The 25,015-nt window shown below is 42.3% G+C and overlaps 1 protein-coding gene across 5 annotated transcripts in view; it reads right to left on the bottom strand.

Annotated features, from left to right (window-relative positions):
* The window catches only part of myot (myotilin), a 59,689-nt gene that overhangs the window by 3,218 nt on the left and 31,456 nt on the right, over positions 1-25,015 (bottom strand). For 4 of the 5 annotated variants that reach the window (XM_082178306.1, XM_082178308.1, XM_082178309.1 and 1 more), the window contains exons 9-16: positions 8,847-9,584; positions 8,360-8,504; positions 8,162-8,266; positions 5,622-5,659; positions 4,200-4,329; positions 3,380-3,587; positions 2,623-2,788; positions 1,793-1,926 (exon numbers count right to left, since the gene is read on the bottom strand). In XM_082178306.1, the coding sequence (XP_082034432.1) occupies positions 1,793-1,926; positions 2,623-2,788; positions 3,380-3,587; positions 4,200-4,329; positions 5,622-5,659; positions 8,162-8,266; positions 8,360-8,504; positions 8,847-9,584 (1,664 nt within the window). The remainder of the gene's footprint in view (positions 1-1,792; positions 1,927-2,622; positions 2,789-3,379; positions 3,588-4,199; positions 4,330-5,621; positions 5,660-8,161; positions 8,267-8,359; positions 8,505-8,846; positions 9,585-25,015) is intronic. The other variant, XM_082178307.1, reaches the window with a different exon arrangement.

A 25,015-nucleotide genomic window follows, 5' to 3' on the forward strand; every position in this document is an offset into this window, starting at 1 on the left:
CACATTTAGTGACTGTACACTCATCGGCCTGTAGATGGTGGTGTTGAGCGAAGGGTTGCTGGTTTAGGATGATACTGTCACACACACACACATGCAGGAATACAAACAAACGCAAACATGCACACACACTGACATCCACACGCACAGACACACACCCATACACACACATTCAAATCCACATGCACAGACACACACACACAAACACACACGCGCACACACATGTACGCACGCATACATACACGCACAGACACACACACACACAGACACACACATACACAAACACACACACATACACACACACACAGACAGACATGCACATACTACTACTTTTTTTAGGTATATACATAAACACGCAATACAGCCAAATTGCTCCACGTCATTTATTTTTGTGGAAAGCCAGTGCAGGCCTGAGCGGCGGTCATATTTTGTACCGCCATGCGGTACATCTAGTTTATGTCAGTTTTTGTCATCAGGAGTGTTGTGGATGTCCGTGCACACCATCCGCGTGCAGCCCGATTTTTGTGTTCTCGCGAATTGTGTGCTTACAACATCACACGTGCGAGTGACTTGAGCACTTGAAAACAAAGTCCACTAGATAAGAGCTGTGCGTGTAAACCTCACTCCCCTGATCTCAAGAGGCGCACCAGCGACTGATGCTAGAGGTTGTGGTCTTTAGCCTCCTTGATAGAGCGCCCACCTCCCACGACAGAGACCACAGTTCGAATCCCGCTCGGAGTGGGTTGAGTAGGACCGGTTACATGCACACGCCTAACACGTTTTTCGAGAGGCTGTTCACTGCAGAGCTAATGGGTGTCACTTGATGTCCAGCTCCCCCTTGCTGGACGTAATGGGTGGAGCTACATGGTCCCACCATTTTTTAACCCTACCCATAACCCTATCGCTAAACATAACTCCACCCATTAGATCCACAGAGGCAGAGCTGGACTAGGTCAAGCTCCAACCATTATATATTGAGAGGGGGACTGGATGTAATTTGGCTCAGCAGTGAACACCACGTTTGTCTTTCCACACTCACGGCCAAAGAAGTTCACTTTTAAAAGGAGGGGAACGCAGAAAATGAAGTATACTCCGGCCTTTGTTGATCGCTGCTTGTGTTGCATACCATGTTCGTTATTTCAGGGCCGGAGCAATGAAGGGAGGGGTGTGTTTCTTATGGGTAGGGGTATGTTTATTTGGGTGTCGATTTCAAATGAAGTTTTATGTAACAAAGTTTGGGAGGAACACGTTCAGGTAATCAACCAATCAGCACAAGAGGAAGCCGGTATAAATATAGCCTTCCCTCACGATGTCCCATGACAGTTTCACAGCATCCCTCCACCACCCCATCACCTCACTCTTGGCTGGTTTTCTATCCCAGTCAAGGAGGGTGAGTACTCGGTTCGGGCCAAATTTCCCCCGGACAGCACGCCAAATAAGCATAAATTTACTATATCTAATTTCATGTACGTGTGAACTTAATATCAAATATCAAGAGTGTTTCTCAGAAATCACTTACTGCACCTTTAATGGAAAGACAACTTGGAATGTTTGTACTTTTATCAAACAGGGCTATGTAAAATGTGATTAAAAATGGAAAAGAAATGGTGACCATTTACAGCACCTTCCTACACAATTTACAAATCCTTATGCATTCATACACTTTTTAACTTTATCAATAAAAAAATGTTTTACAATGCCTAAGCAAAAGTTCAGAAAAAAGCAAAATAATACTCACTCACAAACTTTCGAACAAGTCTCAAGATAAAAAGGTAAATAGAGTACGTGCACTTACTGGCCACATCCAGCCTGGCATTGCATATGGACATTCCCGCTTCATTAATGGCGGATACAGTGTACCAGCCTGCGTCAGACTTTATCACCGGATCGATGATCAGGCACTGCTTTCCTGAACTGTCCTGAGAAAGACTGACACACCACACATGCAAATGTCAACAGAGACTGCTTTATGAAGCTTTCATCTAAACTATCATTTACTGTACAGACAATTAGGCTAAAATCTCATGGAAGGATCTCTAACATTATGACCATGGGAATATCTTCAATTAAAATCTATGGGAATGTCTTTTTAAAGTTTGTAAGCTTTTCAAACGATTGTTAGTGAATACAGATTTAAATGTTGTCCTGTTCCTCACACAAAGCTTTAAACTTTAAAATACTGGGAACGTAGCACATGAGTCAGATGGACTTCATTTATGGTGCTTTTGTTTCGTCTTTATACAGTTAAATAACTTTATAAAATAGCGTTTGTGTTCCCAATATGAAAGAAATGTGTGGAATAACTTATTTTCATTCTTTGTGTGAATGTTTTCTTTCAGCAGTTGTCCCAAAACCACACAAAAATGGATAAAAAATAGTAATTTAAGTGTACAAAACTGTCTCAGACTGTAATGTGTAGTAGCTGAAAAAGGGTCTCAGAAAGAACAGTATTTAATCACAGAATTCAGGAAATAAATCAATGACCACGGAAATGACAGGTGCAAATATTGTAGGAACAAATGAGGACATATTCAGAAACGAAGGAAACAGGGCAGGGATTCTGTATAGGAACTAAGAGAAACAAAACAGAATATCAAAATAAGTGTCCATAATGGTGACACAGACCTCATTCTCATAGGGTCAATCCGCAGCATTTCCTTGTCTTTCTTCCAGTACAGCTGAGGGGTTGGAGACGCAGTCACCTTACACTCGAACCTGACGCCGTCTCCCTCCAGAGCTCGAGAGTTCCTCATCTTCACCACAAACGTGGGAGGACACAACTGTTCGTGAGCTGAGGAGAGACAGTCAACAGTTACATGTATTTTCACAATCATCATGTCATATAATGTCTGTGGAACGGTGGCCACTAATGTGTTGTGTTGCATGTAATTATGTTGTATTAGGTAAGACTGGTTATTGTTTAATATGCAGGGTAGTTACCAATGCACAAATGCAGTGGAAAAACAAATCATGATCAAAATGATCAAACATTCCATCATCTGATAAAATGACTGGAAAAAGTATTTTTTTCCTTTGATTTTTCCACATTTTTCTTCATGTTGCAACCTGATTCTATAATGGTTTAAATGTAAAAATGTTTTTTACATCAAACTACACTCTATAACCCATAATAACATTGCAAATTCAGTAAAAAAATTAATAATTATATTGCATAAGCATTCAAACGCTTTTCTGTGGCACTTGAAACTTAACATGATTGGACATGATTTGGAAAGGCAGTGTTTGCTATTTAATGAACCTATGAAGTATGCATATTTATGTGAAATAAAAATAAAAAAAATAAAAAATGACAACACAATCACACTATTAGAGAAGATATAACTTTACTCTTATGTTATACAGGTAAGAAAAGCCGGCTCACCAATCACATCCAACCTCACGGTGAAGTGGCTCTCTCCAGCACGGTTCTTTGCTACACATTCATAAACACCAGCATGATGAATGGTCACTATCTCAATAATGAAGGAGTGGACACTTTTCTCACACACCAGCATCTTATGGTAATCATCAGGTCGGATGGGTTTCCCATCCAGATACCAAGAAATATCTGGGGTTGGCAAACCAACAACCTGCAGGAAAAAAGAAGGAAAAGCTAAATGTTGGTGTACAAATGCTGCATTCACACCATGTTGTAATGGCCGTGGTCTCGAGATGACAATATGTAACGTTCTGTTCGGAGCCGTTCATGGTGCAAGTAGGATATCTCAGAAAATTCCCATTTTACAAAGTGTAATTATAATCTCTATGAGGACGTGAACGCTTTTTTACAAGCTGAAATTACATGAAAATGACATTAACACACCTCAAGATTTTTTTTTACAATTGAAGTTCTGTTAAAAACTCTAGACTCTGTTAGACTCCACCTATCTTTGCATCTATCTTTGTTGCCATCAAAACTTTTCTAAAGACAGTCGGTTCCTCCTAAGAGATATAATTCATTCAATCATTAATTTATCTTTCATATAATTTTTCTCAGAACTCTGCCTTCCATCATGTTTTCACACAAAACCTACGCTGTGTGAAACTGTTTCTAACTTTGCTTGATGCTGAACGGTATTTACAGCGAGTTTTTCAAATCGCGATAATCAATATACGGTTTCAATGACAATTAAAATATGAAACCGAAACCGTCGGGAATTTTTATCATGGTTTATCGTCAAACCGGTAACTGTCATTCCTACCTTAAAATCAATCCTGCAGAATCGTCCCTCTTCAACAGTAAGATCTTGTGGAACTTGTATAAAACGAGGAGCAAAACACTTCTCTTGGGTGGTCTCTGTACTGTCCCCTCCAGAACGATTTCTTCTGGACCTGCACAAAAAATGGTGGAAATTTAGGGAGCCCCTAAAGGGACATAGTGAAAAATATGAGATGGGAAGGAAAAAAGAATAAGAATTTTGCGTTCCCCCGAGAAACTTTGCGTTCGCTCGCAAAACCTTTGCATTTACTCGAGAAACTTTGCATTCACTCGCAAAATGTTTTGAGCTCTTTGCGAGCGAACGCAAAGTTTCTCGAAGGAATGCAAAGCATTTGTGAGAGAAAGCAAAAGCATTGACAAATACTTTTTCCAATAATTTTCAATCCAAACGTCTCCATTGGCTTTGTATTGCGTGAAGCTGCCTCCTTTATAACAAAAACAAAACAATGTCTAAAAGCTGCTATGTGAAAGGGTGTACAGCAAACAAGCTAAAAAACCCAGAACTAAGTTTTTATAAGCTGTCGACACCAAAAAACAAGTGTTTAAGGACACAAAAGTGGATATAGGCAATAAGACGTGAAGCATCAGCTGGAACGAATGGGTACATTGTGGGATCCTGACACTCAGTGTGCACTAAAAATACATTACGTGTGCAGTAAACATTTTGTCACTGGTAAGCCAAATATTCAAAGTCAGTTTTATATATTATATTTCGGTAAGCTAAGCTATCCCTGTAGCCGATTACGTACCCCTCCAGTAGGCGTAGTTCTCAGAGTAAAGACACCTTGCGCCCTGTTTCAATTGCCTGTATTCACTTTTGTCAGAAAGTCAGAAATGACAAGGAGGCAGCTTCACGCAATACAAAGTCAATGGAGATGGTTGGATTAACAACAGTAGCACAGTAACACAGTATGGGCATTAGATTATCACCTACAAAAAGTACCAATGTGTATGTCTCGGCCTGTGCCAGAAAAGTCATTCAGGTTACTCTTTGATCATTTTGATGGTCCCCATAAGACATTCTGCTGACTATAAGTAATGTTGCTCCTACATGTAAACTAACTCTCATTAGAGTATTAGTAGACTGTTAGTTTAGGGTTAGTAAAATAAGTTGACATGATGTACTTGTAGTCAGCAGAATGTCTGAAGGGGAACATCAAAATATTAAGCAGATATTAAGCAGACCGTCTACTGATAATCTAGTGAGAGTTAGTTGACTTATAGGTACTTCTAGTCAACAGAATGTCTAAAGGGAACCATCAAGTGTTACTGTCATTCGATATTTATTGCATTCACAAATGTCAGCCAGTATTCATTCAGGTGTCAGAACTGTTAGGTGTACATGCACTCATGAACTTCAGATACAAACTCCAAACTGATACTCCTAATGCAAAATGACATTTACCATATTCCTCCAGGGTGGTGATCTTCTGGAGACCCTGGCTGTTAGAATAGTGCATATAATAATTTATTTTGAATAACATTAAACATAAGATAGACAGACAAACTAAGGGAATTGAGGCCTTATAGTGTACGTACACATGTGGTATTATAATAATAGCATCATGATGAACAGGATAGCTGAAGAGAACATGGATTGTACACATGCTATTTTAGGCCCACGTAGAGGCTGTTATCTATTTGCTCTGGCTTAGAAAATTCCTGCTTTAGACAACTAGAGTGATGGTAACAAATGGGAACAAAGTATAGCTGCATAAACTGCCACTCGAGTACCAGGTGTTTTAGCTTTGCTTGTGGCATTATTTACTGTAAGTATACTGTAATATTAATCAAGTAACATGGATTCTATATAAGACACAAGATCATGAGCACTGAGGGTATATAAAGCCATTGTCACTGCATAGCATTTCGTCTTTTGAAGGAACATGTTACAGAGTGTTGTTTGGATTGATCTGCTTGTCTTTAAGTCTTTACTGAGTCTTTGAGTCTTAGAATATTACGTTGATTATTGGATTGAGTTTGGACTTAGTTCCATTTATGATTGTAATAAACTTTGCAAATGGTTCCAAAAACTGTTTAAGACACTGACTCGTTACTATGCGCATTCATCCACTCTCAGTCAATTGAGTATGAAAGCAGCGCAAATTATTGAACATGAAAAATGAAATATACCCAGGCCTTTATACTTTATACTTTGCCTTAATCCTGCCCACTTTAGTTTTCCTGCTCTCCTTTCAATGAGGAAGCCAAAGTAGAGGTCAATCGGCCATCACCGAGAGAGGTTAAGTCACAAGGACTGTTTACATGTGCACAAATAATGCAATTATTCTCAATAATCAGAGTAAGGACTCAATAGCAGTAAGATGTTTACATGACAGAGCAAACCTCTTCACTCCCGTATACATGCAATTTTCATTATTCTGATTATGCTAAGAATTGGAAGGTCCTTCAGGGTGTCGTGGAGGGGTGAGGTGTCCAAGTCGCAACATCTAGCTACTTGTGTGCCTCAGGGCTCAGTGCTTGGACCACTTCTCTTCATCTACATGTCATCACTAGGATCTGTCATTCGCTGTCAAGTATGGCTACCGTCGCATCATTCAGATGGACAGATGGATGCTGCACATTGGTGGTGGTTGAGGAGATTCCCCTCTTCAATGTAAAGCTGAGAAAAGCTCTATATAAATGTAAAGAATTATTACTATTATTATTATTCAGAAACATGGATTTTCCTATCACTGCTATGCTGTTGACACACAGCTCTACCTCTCATTCCAACCAGAGGATCCAACAGAAGCTGCTCGCATCTCAGCCTGCCTGACAGACATTTCTGGCTGGATGAGGGACCACCACCTTCAACTAAACCTTGCAAAAACAGAATTACTTGTGGTCTCAGCCAACCCAACACTTCATCACAACTTCACCATTCAGCTAGGTTTATCAACCATAACTCCATACAGGACACCCAGATATTTTGGAGTTGTGATTGATGATGAGTTAAACTTAACAGACCACATTGCAAGGACTGCCCTGTCCTGCAGTTTTACCTTATACAACATTAGGAAGATCAGACCTTTCCTATCAGAGCATGCTTCACAACTCCTTGTCCAAGTGCTTGCTCTATCCAGACTGGACTACTGTAATGCTCTCCTGGCTGGTCTTCCAGCTTGCTCTGTCAAACCTCTGCAACTGATCCAGAATACAGTAGGCATCTTACTGGTCAATGTTTTAATTTACTTTCATCAAATGCAAAATTCTTTTCTATGGATGTTTTGGATATTATTCGGAGCCGTGATGAACATAGCAATGCCCCTGTAACTGAGAATGTCTATGCTGACCTTTTTTTTTTTTTCGCACCATCTCTGGATGAAGATAAGGAGTAGGGACTGTGCAGCCAGTTGTGTTGACAGAGTTCAGCGATTTGGAGCAGAGGGAAAACTTCAGAATAATGTCACAGAGTTCACTCATGAAGATGTGAACAACACATGGCATTCGTGTGCGTCTGAGCACATGCGCGCCTTGGTCAGAGTGGTAATAATGCAATTAATTAGAATCGGTGTACGCCACTTAGTTTACTGCGATTATGGTTACTAGGATTACGAGCTTAATCGTAGTAGTTTGATTGGTGTATTTTGTTTACATGAGGTAAAGTTACAATATGATACATTTACATTATGAGTGTACATGTAAACATAATGACATAGATTGAAAGAAAAAAATAGCTGTAAAGTTGCGGGTCCATTCATAAAGAATTGATCAAATTAACTGAAAAGACTCTTGAAGATTTGAGGGAGTCTCTTCAGTAAAATGATGTGGTTGTCAATCTCTTTCCCCAATCCAACTGTCTGTGTATAAACACAGTACTAAGTGATACAAACATGATGCTGTGTGAATATAGCCATAGCCATAAAACAGTCATCTTGGATTGCACAGAGACTTAGTATTTGGCAATTACATTAAACATCCAATAACTGAAAACGACAATACCTCTGCAGGCTGTGAACTGAAGGAGTTTTCAAGATCAAATACTGAGGCAGCACTATCTGCACCCAACAATCTTCTAGCCATCCGTTCCTCATAAGACATCTTCTGCTGTGGGGACAAAAATGCACTCATTCTTAAATTTTAATTGCAGCACTTTTTTACCAATAGACAGATCAGAAACTCAGGAAAATCTTTAGATACCTGACTGTTCCTTTGTTGAGGAACTTTGTTTCGTAGCTTCTTTTCAAGGTCTTGGATAAGAGCATCTTTTGAGCCCTGAATGTCTTCATCTGTGGCACGAGACGCTGGTCGGGAAACAGTTTTCTTCAAGATCGGCTTTGGCAAACTATGAAAAATACATGGGAAATTTGCATTGCTTATTGTTTGCTCTTTTAAAGCTCTGAGATTTTAGTTATATTTCCTATTTCAAAGTATCAACTTTATCAAAATTCCTCAGATGTTTCTCTTAAAGCACTTTAAGTAAAATAAAAACAAATTTTGACAGAGAGCTACAAATTGTGTGTGGATTACATCACTCACAATTTGGTCTTGGAAGTTCTGGATGAAAATTGTTTGAATTTTGATTATATATCTTGGCATATCTGAGCACATTTTGAAATATAGTTCAATTTTCAAAAATCCTCAATGCAATTCAAATTTCAGAGAATTTCTGTGATAACACACTTACATGTTGGGTGTGTAGGTAATCTGAGACACAGGTGGGGGCTGTTGAGGTGGAGCAGGTGCTTTCAGGGAATTTGGAGATATCCGAGGCTGGACAGTTGAAGGAGCGGGATTCAGTGACTGACTTAGAGGAGACAGGGGTTGTTCTTGGGCCTTTGGCGATGGGCTGTGTGATCGAGGGGAACGCCTGGGAGAGGGCGATTGAGGTATGGAAATGCATTTTGCCTGGGAGCTCGGCAGTGAAGGCAGGACAGATGATAGGAAAGCTGCTGGCGACAGATTCTCACTGTTCGGAGTAGCCCGTGCTTTAGGAATCAAAGTCATGCTGGAGCACATTGATGTGCGAGTGGCTGCAGGCTGAGTCGGGCTCACCGACGGCGCAGTGGTTGAAGCTGGGCAGCTGAGATTGTTCGGCTTGTTGATCTCATTGTCGGGTGTGTGATAACTGGGCAGGGACTGAATGAAATGACGAGGACGCTCATAATTAAAGGCGCTGGGGGGGTAAAGTGATGGCGAGAAGGTGGGCAGGTCAGCCACATTCATGGCTCTGGGTTCCACTGGTTTACTCAGCTTGCTGGTGGAAAGGAATGGATGTGGAACACTGTTTTTAACCCCTGTCGGTGGAGGATCAAGTTTGATCATTGAGGAGAGCTGTGTAGCTTCAGTCACCTGACTGGCAGAACTCTGTTTGCCTTCTGTGTCTGCAGGAGACTCAACCTTTTCGATACCAGACTCCAGTACCCTGTTTGGAATGAAATATTTGGCTTGGGTTACTCAGGTAAAAAAAAAATGGACACACACATACTGATGATTTGTAGCCAAGAGACCTAATTCAAACAAAAGTGAGATGAGCGACATTAGACCATGGTATAGCAAAGTTTAGTATAGTTTAACTTTATGTAAATGAACAGTGTTGCCATGTGGTGATTTTCACATATATTAAATTATTACTGAATTAATGTTACCATGGAATCAAAATGGACAATCCTTGTTTTTGTTTTTGTTTTTTGTAGGACATCTATTTTTTATAATTATTATTTTATCTGTGCATATCATGATTTTTTTTTAAATTCATGTGCACTCATAATCTTTAATAAAAAAAAAAGACTGGATGACCTGTCACTCACACGTGATCGACCAATAGCAAACGACAACCATCCAATCAATTCACCATGGACAAAATGAAGCCCCGTCCTACATTTGTTCTTGTTCCAGCCATTTCACACGGATATACTTTACAATAGGCAAAAAAAGACTATCGCCACTTCCATTAAATGCTGAGTTTAACCTAAACTACAAATAAAAATAAATATAATTTACATTATGTAATCTTTTTTACCCTTGAATGAACATGACGGTGGTTCGTAACATTGTATACTGCTGGTGCTGGTGTGTCTCTGTGAGGAAGCCATGTGGCTAAAAAAAGTGTCATGAGGCAGCGACTGACAGACATGGCAGGTGCAGTTCATTTACAGCTACACTGGCACTCAGTTACCCTGTTTGGAGGTCATTGTGAATAAGGGTCTAAGTGCACTAAATGACATTTACTAATAATTTAGAACAATGTATAAATGTGACATGGTGAAATCACTGCTCAATTTAAAAGCAGGTTTATATTGATATTCATATTATTTTATTTCCAAGGAAGGTTTAAATATTTAATAATAATCAAGCAAAATATTTATTAAATAAAATAGACATTTTAACGTAAACAGCTGTACCATTCTGATCAACAATGAACGTGTTTCATTGTGGTTACTGTCCATAATGTTAGTACATTCCAAAAGAAATTAAATAATCAGCATAGCAACTTGAATGTAACTATGAATTTGAGAATGTCTTAGTATCAGACATGTCCCTTTTGCTTTATTGACAGCAGCACTCAAGCTGACATGAACCAGTCCTGATGATCATGTTATCCAGCATGATTTGAGAATATTAAAAAGAGCATCTTGAGTTAAAATTGAAAAACATTTGAGCGTCTGTAAAAAAGAAGTTTTGAGTCAGTCTCACAAATTTACTTGTTTTATTAGTGAAGAAAGAAGTGCAGAAATCTTAATAGAATTAAGAAACAATTAATGTTTCTTTGCTGTACAAATCAAACATTTTTATTTAGTTAATTTAATAATTTGCATGTTTACATAAAAAATGTAGCCTTGTACATAATGACAAAAAAACTTTCTTTATCACAACACCAGAAGCAAATGCTTAACATAATATATTAAATACTTTCTAAACTAACAGTGCATCCAATATGACACAAACACACAGCAATGAGTTAAAGGTCAAAAAGCTTCAGCGATGAAGTCATCATATTGTATGACCAACATGGGTCAAACTTACAGTTTATAAAGCAAAGAAGATGTGTTATTTTATGTACTGAAAAAGGAAAGCAAAATAAGGACAGGTTATGCATTAAAAAGAATGATTACATTGACATTTTGGATAAATAAAGTTGTTAAAACAGATATATTGATTTTCTAGTCATTCTGACTGCAAGAAAGTGTAAAAGATTATAATTCAGATTAGAAATATTGTGCTTACCTGCTCTTTGAAATTATTTTGCTAGCCAGTAAAGTTGGTTTGAAAGGTGAAGTGCGATTCTTTGGCATCTGTTCACTCAATGAGATACTGGTGGGCTGTTTATCTATAGAAAACTATGTGAGCAACAGACATACGCCCCCTCCATTCCTGAGCAACCACCCATTCAACACACGGATAATACACACTGTAGACATAGAATACTGAGTAAATCTGCTCACTTGATTTATTCTTGTTGTGAAGTGTTATGGTTAGCTGCAGTAATCCACGATACAACTGACTTTTACTGAACACCAGTAAAAACCAAGAACTACACGCTATAAAATAACGTTAACACTAGACAAGGAACTAAGGAAATCTCAGGGCTTAAATACACTAGGAGGCTAATCAACAGAACTAGAGAGGTGCAAAACATAATCAGTAACCATAGAAACAAACAAGTATCGGGACACAGGCTAACAGGAACAGATCCAAAACAAAGCACAAAGAAACTAACATACTTGTAACATTACACCCCCTCCCGAAAGATGCGTCCTCGGACTGTAACTAAATAGCAAAGTCCAACAGAGAAGGGAGGGTGGGGGCTCTGGAAGAGGACGTGGAGCTGCAGAGGGTTGTGACCAAGGAAGATGATGGAGGGAGGATCCAGATGATGACCAAGAGCGCAGCCAGGATAAAGGACCACAGCGAAACCGATGGTGCCGGAGGACTGAGGCGCAGCCGGTGGGACCGAGGACCAAGGAGGAGCCCGATGGAGCCGAGGAGGTGGTCGGGACGAGGCTCAGCCGGGTGACGATTGACAAATGCAGATTCGGAAGGACGAGGGAGCCCAGTGGAGGTGTGAGGACAACGGTCTCAGGTGGAGCCGAGGGAGGTAGAAGCCAAGATGGAGTCGACTGTTTGACGGGCCGAGATGGAGTAACGGGCTTGGCAGAGACAGGTGGTCCACATGCCAAGGCGGAGCTGGTGACAGGAAGACCCGAGGCGGATCCTCGCAGCAGAGAGAAATAAACAGAGGAGGAGCCGAGGAACTGAAGAGAGCAGTGGCACCATCAGAGAGCAATAACGGAGACTTGTAGATGGGTGGGACCAGCAAAGACACAGAAGACTTGGAGATAGGCGGGACCAGCATCAACAGGAGACTGAGGAATCATATTTTCCAATCCATCAATCATTAATGTATAAACCTGGCACAGCTAACCCTCAGCAGCAGGAGTATGGTCGGGGCTCCACTGTATGTGCACCGACGGACGTTGGTGCACACACACCTGGTTAGCATCTCGGTGGGACATGGGCTCTGGGACGAAGATGGCCTCAGTAGTCTCTGGCACGTTTTCTTCATGGAGTCTGCAGTCTACCAGGCTGCAGTGGGCTTAGGCTCTTGGTCTGTGGTGAGTGTGGCTGAAGTCTGGCTGGGATCTGGGTTTGGAGCAAGTGTGCTGCACAAGTCGTGAAAAGTGAAGCCAAAACGTTTCGATCGCCCCCAGGTGGCTGGGTCCAGTATAGGTCATAAACCCGCCCTCTCCATGTAATCCAATGAGATGTGAGACAAACTAAATCAAATTACACTTAAAAAAAAATAAAAATTCCAAAGATGGTTTCTGTCATTCTAGGTAGCTTTTTTTTTATCACGCTGATGTAAGTTCAAGTGCTTGTTTTTTTTTTTACTTTCCGGGATATATAAAGGAGGAGATTGGAGCTTTAACTTTAATTTCTACATTTCCCTAACTGTTTATTTCACAGCGACATCATGAGTTGTTCTGCAGTAAAGTGTACTAACCGATTCTGTGGGAATGTGGGAAGGGCCTTGATATCGCGGCTCCACTTCACGCTCACTACTGCTATGATGTCAGCGCCATATTGGGACATTGGCGACTTCACTTTTCTACAATGGAAGAGAGTGAAGTTGCGTTGTGCATCTTTTTTTACAGTCTATGGTTTGGAGTGGGGCTGGCATTGACCTCATCCATGAGGCAGATGGTGAATGGAGAGTAATGTTGCCCCAGCATCCACTCTTGGCACAGACACGTCCAAGGACACACGTGCCTTGATAGTGGGTGACACATACCAGATCTAAAACTGACTTTTAATGAACACCAGGGAAAACCAAGCACTACATGCTATAACATAAAGTTAACACTAGGCAAGGAACAAAGGAAAAGTCAGGACTTAAATACACAAGGAGACTAATCAACAGAACTAGTGACATGTGCGTAACATAATCAGTAACCATGGAAACAAACAAGGATTGAGAACGCAGGCAAACAAGGATTGAGAACACAGGCGAACAGAACAGAACCAAACCAAAACACAAAGAAACCAACATAACTCGTGGCATGAAGACTGCTCTCTAGCTAGTACCTCCACTCTTTGATTGGCCATTGTGTTCATACACTCCACAGATATGTATGTGATTGGCTTTTAACCCCCTGAGGTCTACGGTATCGCCGGCGATACCAGCTCGCTTTTTTTTTATCAAAGTAAAAGAAACTCATAAATACTCTGTTGACTTTGATTTTCCATAGGAGTTTCATACATCAATCGATTCTGTTAAATGTGTATTATTTTTGTGTATACTCACAATAAAAACAAAGTGTTGTGCTTTTTGCCAAATAAAGAAAAATAAACACGAAGCGAGTTCTGCCTTCTCTCTGCCAGTGAAGTCCATTCTGAAACGCGTCCGAAAATGAACAATAACTGAGCGAATACTCAGTCAAACAGGCATACAGACACACAGGCATGAAGCTTGAATTCTCTTCTTTTAAATGAAGTAATTTATATAAAAAACAAATATTCTCATCTTGTGAAATCTGTATTAAAAGAGAGCGATTCCAGTCGAGCTCATCTCATCTCATTACGTTTTAATCGGCCACGCCCACGGAGAGCGCGCGCTATTCAAACGCAAATGACTGAGACGATCCCATACAAACTGTGAACGCCCACATATCAGCTCGAGAAAACACATCAAGTTTATTCAGATAAGTGTAGTTGTCTACACTGTCTCGCAGCGCTGTGAGGAATAATAATAATGGAAAACTTACCTCAGAAGTGCTGGTATTTCGAGGAGCAACGGATGGAATAATGTAGTAAGTTTTTTTTTTCATTCTCAAGTAAATCGCGTTTCTGTGTGAATGAATGAACGAAAGAGATGCGCTGTTTACCACAACTCGCAAAAAGACGGTTTAAATTTGAATTGCGTTTCTGTGTGTGAATAAATGATCTGCTTTTAGCAAACTATTTAGCTATACTGAGTAAAATCGATTGAAATATGTTGAAATAAAATGTATTTGTATAAGCAACGTATTAAACTGCAAATTAACATTTATATTCCTTATAATAAAAACGAAAGACCTATGTTACAGACATATGAAAGACAACATTTCGTTGATTAGTTTTGGATAGATTTCACATTTTTACTGTAAAATATCTGCCACCTCAAATAAGCTTTTGTTTGCCAATTTTTGCTAATATGTTAAATATAGTATGTTTTGTCAATGTAGGCTATATTCGAAGTTTGAAATATGTATGATAAAATGTATACTTTAGTTTTTACAAAGAAAGATTACACTTCAATTGTTGTTGTAATTGTAACCTTTTTAATAAAAAAATATATATTTACAAGGTAGATGTAAACAAATTTTAAAAGGTAAATATAAGCATTTTCTTTAAATAATTTTTATTGTGTTTTATTATTGACAAATTTGGGGAGAGGATACATATTCCAAAACTGAAAATACAGTATGAGAATTAACTGCACAATTAATAGACATGTTTTCCTTGGATATTATACAATTTGCAAGCAAAATTTGTGAAAAAAAAAAAAAATTTACATGCTTCCAACTGTGAACCAATTTGGTAGAATATACATATACATATATATATATATATATATATATATATATATATATATATATATACTGTATATATATTGCTCTTGCATTCTTTCTTGTGGCTATAGGTGACACACCTGAATGAATGGCTCATTAAGTATGCGGGCCCCATTGTCTCCTGAGGTGTGAACCACTACATATGCATGATGCTGTTGAATGGTTGACGCCCCTTGCGCATATTGCCTTTACAAACAAAAAGTGTTTTACAAGATTTAAATCAATGTATTGTGTTATGTGAATGATAAGGGCAGGATGATTTTCACATCATTTTGAAGAAAAAACTCTAGGCAAAGACATCAATTAGTCAAAAGTCTTATTGACACGTATTTAGTATGTGTTTTGTGGCCTTATTTCAGAAACTTTAGTTTTTAGTTTTTTCAATAACCATGCATAAACATTATTCTCTCAAAAATACAAACATGTACATGCATGTTGCTCACATATTATGGTAGCCCTGTTTGTGCTAAATAGATTGTAATTACACCTTTGCCATTAATAAGTTTATAAGCAACTGAAAAAAGCACAAATGTCAGGGCATGTCAGAACATCTCAAGGACACCAAAAACCCCTCAGACCTCAGAGGGTTAAGCTCAACGCTGCAAAAATATGTTGTAAATAGAAACCTTCACAGAGCACTTACACAAACACTCACAGAAGCATTTTAAAACAGCCGGCTATCAGGGGGTACTGGTTGTCAGGCTTCTGGTGTGTTCTAGTCACACTACACACAAGGAAGTGCTGATACAAAGTCTTTAATCAAACGCAGGCGATAACAGGAGAATAAAAATGCATGAACACACTCTAGTGCATAAAGACAATACCAGACAAAGAACTAACTTAAAAACCCACATGTAGCTTGGAATGCAGAAATGCACATGAAGAGATCCAAAAATATGCACACAATTCAACAAATGTAAATCTCATCGCATTGCAAATCTCAATTATTTGTGAAATAAAGAATGATTACATTTATATGTGAATTAACTTTCTTGTTTTTAATCTATACATAACTGTATCAAATATAACTTTATAGTTAACAATCCCCTTGTGGGATCAATTCTTTTTGTAGATTATATAATGTAAAATTAACAAACTGAAGCATATAAACTGAGCTAAAATTAAACATCCCTGTGTCAGGGTTATGCTTGTTCTCTTCATCATCTCGTTTCGAGATCCACCTATGGGAAGGGCATCCTGTACCTGACCTCTGCAGAAGCATCCAATTGCACCTAGTCTGGCTAACAGACAGAAGCGTGGATTAACGTTACGCTGCGCACTTTCGAGTCTTCAGGAGGACATATCGCCAGATCAGCCTCCGCCAGACGTGAGTGACAGTCGTTCTTCAGCCTATCCGCTGTGTTTTTTGCATCCGGAGCCGCCCGTGCTCTCGCTGTCCTTCACCTGCTCCTCCTTACATGGCTGCCCGCCACGGATTTTTTCAGAGTTCTTCACCGCTGGCCCACCCATGGCTATGTGACCGTCTAAACCGCCGCTTCTCAGGGGAACAGCCTACCACGACGAGCCTGCCCGGCCGCGTGTGGTGCTCTCATCGCCGCTAAGGACCATCTCGTTCTGCGCGGTCTGCTTGGGCTTAACACGCTCAAGAAGCTTTGGAGAACCCGGAGAATTGCGGTCATTGTAATTGCTAAAAAACATGTCGCTTTTTCTAAGCCGGCTTTTAGTTGCACGACCCAGCGCGCCGTGCTCAGCCTTTCTGACTCGGATGGGGGACACGGTGATGATGACGCGCTACCGGGGGACTCCCGGAGTGCCACCTCTCTAAAATATTTGAGCTGACATCAGCCCAATCCGCATTCCCTGAAGAGGACATCTTCGCCGGAAAACCTCACCCTCGTTGACGAACCGGCCGGTTCCGGCGACGGGGATAACACGGTCCTCTTAGCGTTCCCTAGGCTAGCGCTCACGCGGCTTTGCCTCAGTCCATCCTCCTGGAAGTTTGTGAGCGAGCGGCCGTTCGTCTCAACATTGTGTGGCCAGCTCCACTGAGCGCCACTGACCAGGATAGGAATATTTACGACGGGTAGCGCTGGGACCACCAAAAACAGTCTGAGGAAACAACTCTTAAAACCGTTTTCCAGCGTTCGCGAAGCTCATAAGCGCGGCTGGAGCGTCCCGCTAGACTGTTAACACGGCCTCACAGGCCTTGATGTGTTACGATTACGTGTTGAGGCTTTCAATTTATGCCTTCCTAGGAAGGCGGCCCCGAACGCAAGCGGCCTGCCTGTTGTTCGACCGTTGGGAGTATCGAGCCCGCGTTCACGAGCCCTCCGGATTCTCTCCCGGTCTCGGAACCCCTTTCCAAAAGACACAGGGTCTCCCGCGGACGGTCGGTTAATCCCGTCTCGTGGCTGCCCAGCCCATGTGTTGTTAGTGGACGTTGTGTGTGGAAGGCTTTGGCCCCTGTGTTCCCCAACACAAAACACACACATAACTAAATAACACTTTAAAACAAATGAATTAAATAAATCCGTTACAGAGAGAGTATCTCTCTCTGCGGATATAATTTTTCTGCCTGCACTTGAGACTGCTCAGTTCATGTGTTCAGGAGATGTGTGTTTTTTCCCTCCACTTTCAGGGGGCACCTTGTGAGGGTAAGTTTAGCACAGTGGACACCACACTATGTTCCCCTCACTCTGTCAATAAAGGCTTCGGCCCCAGTGTTTGCCCAACACAAAACACACAAAGTTACGAATCAAATGAATTCGTTTTGGAGAGAAGACCTCTCTCCGCAGAGAAAACTTCTCACTGCAGAGAGAGGAAATCCCTCCGAACCCCTGCATGTCGCCTCTAGTGTGCCCACTAGATGGTGCCTTTGCATCACAAATGAACCAGCTAGGTCCATACAGCCCCGCTCCGGCCCGAGCGGGGGCGCTCGCGAGTCACGAAGCGGCTTGGCAAGCCGTTTCAGCGCCCAAGTGGGTTTTGGGTACCGTAACCCAGGGTTACAGGCTGCAGTTTGCAATAAAACCTCCGCATTTCAACGGCGTTCTCTCTTCTCACACAGAAGAAAACGCCTCACACATTCTGAAAGAGGAAATTTCCTCCCTCCTAAACAAGGGAGCGATTCAGATGGTGCCACCCAATCTGATAAACCATGAAGTTTTTATTTCTGGTATTTTCATGTTCCAAAAGGAGTGGCGCCCCCGCCCTATATTGGACCTTCGAGTGTTGAACAAACATTTGAGGAAATACAATTTCAGAATGTGACACAAGGCTCTCTCGCCCGTGCCATAAAGCAGAACGACTGGTTCACATCAGTCGATCTGAAAGATGCTTTCTTTCACATAAGCATCTACCCTCCACACAGGAAATATCTTCGTTTCGCCTACCAAGGCATTTGTTACGAATTCACAGTTCTTCCGTTCGGGCGCAATTTGAGTCCCCGAACTTTCTGTCTGTGTGCGGAGGTGGGTGTGGCACCCCTGAGACTATCAGGGCTGAGAATTCTGACTTACATAGACGATTGCCTCATCATAGCCAAATCGAAGGAGATGGTGTCACTGGACACCGGCCGGGTGCTCGCGCACATCACATCCCTCGGGTTCAAGGTGAATGCGAGCAAAAACAATCTGACTCCCAGTCAGAATGTCATTTTCCTGGGCTTGGAATTTAACTCAGTCTCCATGCGAGCGCGTCTCTCTCAAGAGCGCGTTCGCTCGCTGATGGACTGTCTGTCTCAGTTCAGAGAAGGGGCGAGAGTACAATATCGCACATGCCTCAGGCTGCAGGGTCTCATGGCTTCATCTATCCAAGTTGTGCCGTTGGGTCTCCTGAGAATGAGAGCGTTTCACGAAATGGGTTTTGTCACTACACTTCAGCCCGATTCGCGATCTCTGCCGCTCGGTAACGGTGAGGCGCGCCTGCTCGGCGGCCCTGCGCCATTGGGAGAGCGATAACTTTTACGCACGGGGAACCCCCCTCGGGACGGTTACGATGCGGAAAGTTTTGACGACAGATGCGTCCTTAACAGGCTGGGGAACCACCCAGGAAGGCAGAACGGTGAACGGTCTGTGGCTGAGCAGACTATGTTCAGCGCACATTAACTATTTAGAGCTTTTACCATTTGGAAAGCTCTGAATCATTTTCTGCCTCGCCTGCAGGGACATCCCGTTCTAGTATGGTGCGATAATACCACGGCAGTGGCTTATATCAACCGTCAGGGCAGCATGCGCTCGTCGAAACTCCACGCTCTAGCTTACAGGCTTTTGGTGTGGAGCATACAGGTTTTTCTGTCATTACGCGTGACTCATGTTCCGGGCATTCTGAACAGAGGCGCGGATCTGCTATCGAGGGGAAACCCAATCTACCGGGATTGGCGTCTTCACCTGCAGATAGTGGAGAGGTTATTGATGAGATTCGGACAGGCAGCCGTAGATCTTTTTGCCTTGCGCGAAAACCACCATTGTCCTATGTTCTTCTCGCTAAAGGACGTGGACGCGCCCCCCCGGGGCAGACGCACTGGCCCACCCATGGCCCAAAGTGCTGCTGTATGCTTTTCCTCCCCTGTGCCTGAAAATTTCACACTGGCCAGGGTGAGAGAGCACGGCCTGTCTCTCATTCTGATAGCACCCAGGTGGCCCAAAGCCCCGTGGCTGGCAGAGATAATCCCTCTGTTATACGCCGAGCCATGGCGCCTCCCCCCTCGCACGGACATACTGTCCCAAGCCAACGGGGAGATTTACCACCCCCACCCGGACAGGGTGGCTCTCTGGGCCTGGCCCGTGAGAGGACGAACCTAAATGCACTGGGGCTCCCGCCGCGTGTAATCGCCACTACTCAGAATGCCAGGGCCATTTCCACGCGATCCCTATATGGCTGTAAGTGGCAAGTGTTCGAAGGGTGGTGTGATGGGCGTGGTCTCACATCTTATCAGTGCTCGGTGCCTGATATTTTGCGTTTCCTGCAAGACCTCATGGAAAGAGGCAGGTCCTTTTCCACCATTAAGGTCTACCTGGCTGCGATTTCAGCCTGTCATGTGGGTTTTGAGGGCTCCACCGTCAGGCAGCACCCTCTAACCCGCAGTTTTATGAAGGGTGCACGCCGCTCTTTGCCAGTCATCAGGAGATCTGTTCCAGAGTGGGACCTCTCCATGGTGCTGGAAGCGCGGTCTCTGTATCCTTTTGAGCCTCTGGGGAGTATTTCCCTTAAAGGGCACCTATTATGCAAAATTCACTTTTACATGGTGTTTGAACATAAATGTGTGTTGGCAGTGTTTGAGCAAAACCACCCTAGAATGATAAAAATCCACCCAGTCGTTTTTTTACTATCTCAATAAATCACAAGCACTGTCTCAGAACGCCCTGTTCTAGATTTCCCTCACTGTGACGTAGAAATGCGCTAAGCCCCACCGACGCAGTTTGATTGACAGTCTGGTTTTGGCATAGACCCCACCCTCGGTGATCTGCATCCTCCATTGTTTCAACGACAGCCGGTGTGTAATGTCTCATAAGAAGTGTAACTTAGGTGTTCTGTTGTGGAATTTAAGAATGGACATAGTAGTCTTCACTAACATCAGAGCCACTGAAAACGCAGCGGATGGATTTTATTTATGAAGAAACGGCGCCACTTAAACTTCCTTCATTTTCTGACTGACTGTTTAGTGAACGAGGGTCAAAGTTAATCAAGTGTGGATCATTGCCTACAGTTCGCGATTCAACGTCACCTCCAGAAGTAAGTGTATTTTATGATTTTTGAGCAAATAGTCATTTCAATCGATGTCAGCCAGTTCAACAACAAATGCGTATAAAGCTATTTATTGTCGTCGTCATAGATGTCTCAACAAACAACGTCAGACAGTTTTATGTCACGTAGGCTATCATTTTTGCAGCAATTACAAATGTAAATAAATTAAGGTCTGCTCTATCTCCATAGACAGTATATAAACGTCTATCTCCCTCCCCTTAAGAAAAAAATTAATAAATCGTTTGTACTTAGCAAACGTTATCACAGTATTTGTGTGTGTGTGTGTGTGTGTGTGTGTGTGTGTGTGTGTGAGTTGCACATCCATAATTGCAAAGGGGACGCGATTAAAACTTTGTAAGTACATAAATGTATCAAATAACCATTCCGAGACGTTTAGTCCATTCTCATTCGTGTCTCTTCATCATCTGGGTCCAGCAGCAGGGCGGGGATATGCAGCTCATTAACATTTAAGGTGGTACACTCCAAAACAGCTCTTTTTAAAACAGGCTCCAAAAATGACATTTTCAAATGGTTATAATAAATTAACTGTGGGGTATTTTGTGCTGAAACTTCACAAATGCATTCTGGGGACACCCAAGACCAATATTACATCTTGTAAAAAGGGGCATAATAGATGCCCTTTAAGCTGCTGTCCCTCAAAACAGCTTTTCTCTCGGCCCTGGCATCTGCTCTACGGGTCAGTGAGCTACATGCACTCTCGGTTCACCCCTCGTGCGCCAAATTCTCCCTAAGTGGAGATAAGGTTTCCCTTAAGCCTAACCCGGCCTTCATGCCGAAATGCTTCCCTGCGTTCACTTCGGAAGTTTTGGAGCTATCCGCTTTTCACCCTCCACCCTTTTCCTCCCCGGAGGATCAGGGGCTGAATGCTCTGTGTCCCGTCCGTGCTCTGCAAGCATATATGACCAGGACCAGTGCTTTCCGCAAGAGCGACCAGCTCTTTGTTTTAAGGGCTCCCCCGCACAAGGGGAGTCCCATTTCAAAGCAATGCCTCTCACATTGGCTTGTGGACGCTATACTATGGCTTATGAAGCAAAGGTAGTGCAGCCCCCAGGGGGCATCAGAGCTCATTCCACAAGGGGCTTAGCCACCTCTTGGGCTTTGTTCAGGGGAGTGCCACTGCAGGACATCTGCTCCGCGGCCAGCTGGGCCTCTCCTCATACCTTTGAGCGTTACTACCGGTTGGATGTCACCAGAACCTCGGTGGCACACTCGGTCCTAGGGGTAGGGTCCTCTTAGCCCTTCCCCACAGCCCCGTTGGGTCAACCAACGAGGAGTGAATGGGCCGGCTGGCCATGTTCATTCCTGTCACCAAGCATTCGCATTCCTTTCTTGGGTTTAGCTATGTGCATTGGTGGTGCGGGGGCCATTATCATGTATGCGTTTCATGCATGTTTCATGCCCTGCTTGTCCACAGCAGTTTAGCGTGGCGTCACCCTTGCAGGGTCATGTTTGTGGGATGTGTCAGGCACCGCCTCTCTGAGGTGACCGTCCTTCTCTGGCCTTCAGAACCTCACTGTGAGTGTATTGGGCAATCGGGGAGCTGTCCATGTCTCTCCCATAGGTGGATCTCGAAACGAGATGATGAAAGAGAACAATAGGTTACTGTCGTAACCCCGGTTCTCTGAAACATCGAGTGGAGAGATCCACCATTGGATGCTTCTGCAGAGGTCAGGTACAGGATGCCCTTCCCATAGGTGGATCTCTCCACTCGATGTTTCAGAGAACCGGGGTTACGACAGTAACCTATTGGTTTCTTGGTTCTTTCTTTCCAGTGTCTTTGTTCCTTGTGCTTCTTTTCAGGTTGAATTTAGGGACTGTTTACACGACACCGTTTTCAACTAAAATCGGAAAAATGTTATGCGTTTTGGCCATTCATTTATATTGCCTCTCCTATTGAGCTCATTTGTTGGCTACTGTAATCATTAAAGTATTCCAACAGTGACTGATTTGGCTCGGATCATTCTCCTTATGAAATAATAAAATCTGATCTTTGGTTGACCTCTGACCCAGACACACTCAAATTATTCATTATATTTAATGAATAATCCAGCAAACTCACTCTCCCAACAAAGGTCTATGAAACTTCCCCCAAAACTAACATCCCAAATAAAGTTAAAGTCCCTGTAAAGGCAATTCTAAAAAAAAATTCTAAACACATTAGAAATGTTAGAAATGTATTGCTAAAACATATTACAAAGACTGTGAACTGTGAAGTACTGAATTGTGGAGTTAGACCGTTAAACAGTTTTTCTCCATTGCTGTGTTCCGGATTTTTTGGGCGGGGCTAAAACGGGGGCTCGATGACGCACTGAAGCCCCTGAGCTCCTGGACACGCCCCTACTTGATGACGCACTGGAGCCCCTGACACTGCCCCTCCCCTAACAATATAGCACATTCACATCAGTTTGCCGATCGCGAGTTACTGTCAGTAGCCTACTATTAGTTACTACAGCCTACAGTTTGCTAGCTAACTATGCCTTCGTCACGGAAATGCGTGAATGGGGCCGAGCCGACGAGCTCTCGCCTCGGCCTTCATCCTCCCGTCGCGCCGACAACTGGTGCCATCGTCGGCAGACGGCAGTGCGTGCCCACCAATGAGTGTAAGTTGCCTTGTAGGCTTATGTTATAATTATAGTAGGTAGTCCAGGCTCGAACATGTATGGCTTTGTAAAACCTAGGAGCATCCATTCCGGCTATAGCGGTGACAGTCAGTCAGTGTGGCGACGGAAGCTTAGCTTTCCCACGAGTGGGCGTGGTTTCAGCGCAGCCAGTGGACACGCCCCCAGAGTTTGAGAGCAGAGATTCATTTTTTCAAGATTTTGATAGCTTATTTTATGTACTTGCCGGCTTTTTTTATAATTCAAATTTGGCTGGGTGGCTAATAACACCTTTTTCTGTGGTGTGACACAGAACTCAGAACACATACTTAATTTTGACTTTACAGGGACTTTAACACACTGGCAGAACCCGGTGTCCTGTTACAGGACACATTAAGGCCACATCCACACGAAGCCAGAGCTTTCCCTATACGATTTTTTTTTTCCCCGTTCAAAAAAAAAATTCCGTAAACACGGCGTCGTCTCAAGAAATATCTGCGTACACACGAAACCACTGAAACCGACTCAAAACGATATAGTATACATGCCAGACCAGTATGTGGTGCTGTAATTCTGCCACAGACATACACTAAAAACGGAGAAGAAGACTTAAAGCATGCGCATAAACCTTGCGCGCTGTATACTATGGCTGTATACAACAATAATATTGGGCACAGTAGCTTATTTTTTTCTTTTCTTTTTTCTTTTTTAATCAAGAACTTTGTTGAACAATATGAAAAACCATAAATGTAGTTGCTGTGACTTAACGGTGTCTGACTAGTTGACACTTGGTGTGATGACATCATCGTTTCACAAAATGTACGGATTGGCCGTACACACGAAAACGCAAGGGCGGCGTTTTCAGATTTATCCACCTTGGGACCCGGTTTAAAAAAATAGCGGTTTCAGTCTCCGAAAACGCCGGATCCGTGTGGACGAAACGCCAATACGATAAAAAATGTATACGTATACAGCAAAATGCGTCTCCGTGTGGACGGGCCCTAAGACTCATAAGACTTTTTACGACCCCAAAAGGAATTTGCAGAGAGTTGTGACTCTCACTCACTTGCTGAGAAGGATAAATAAACCCTGTTAATCCTATATATTCTATTTATATAACCACTTGAGAAATGTATAAACATGTATCTAATTTTCCCATCTCATGATGTACCTTTTATGTGGTTTGGCTTGATTCATTCAACTTTTATGTGGTTTGTATTCATTCAACTCTTTTGGATTAATGTTTCAGACTTGCATACTATGGCTAACCAAAATCATGTGTAGCATGTTTAGTCTCTATAAACTCCAATCTTCATCCCCCATTTGTCAATTTACAAAATTACATTTAGCTAACTTTGTGACGCATTAGTATTATAAGAATCTTGAAGATTCTTTTGTTAAACACCCAATCAAATTACATG

This window comes from Leuciscus leuciscus (genome assembly GCF_965113295.1).
Source record: "Leuciscus leuciscus genome assembly, chromosome: 8".
NCBI classification, from domain to species: domain Eukaryota; kingdom Metazoa; phylum Chordata; class Actinopteri; order Cypriniformes; family Leuciscidae; genus Leuciscus; species Leuciscus leuciscus.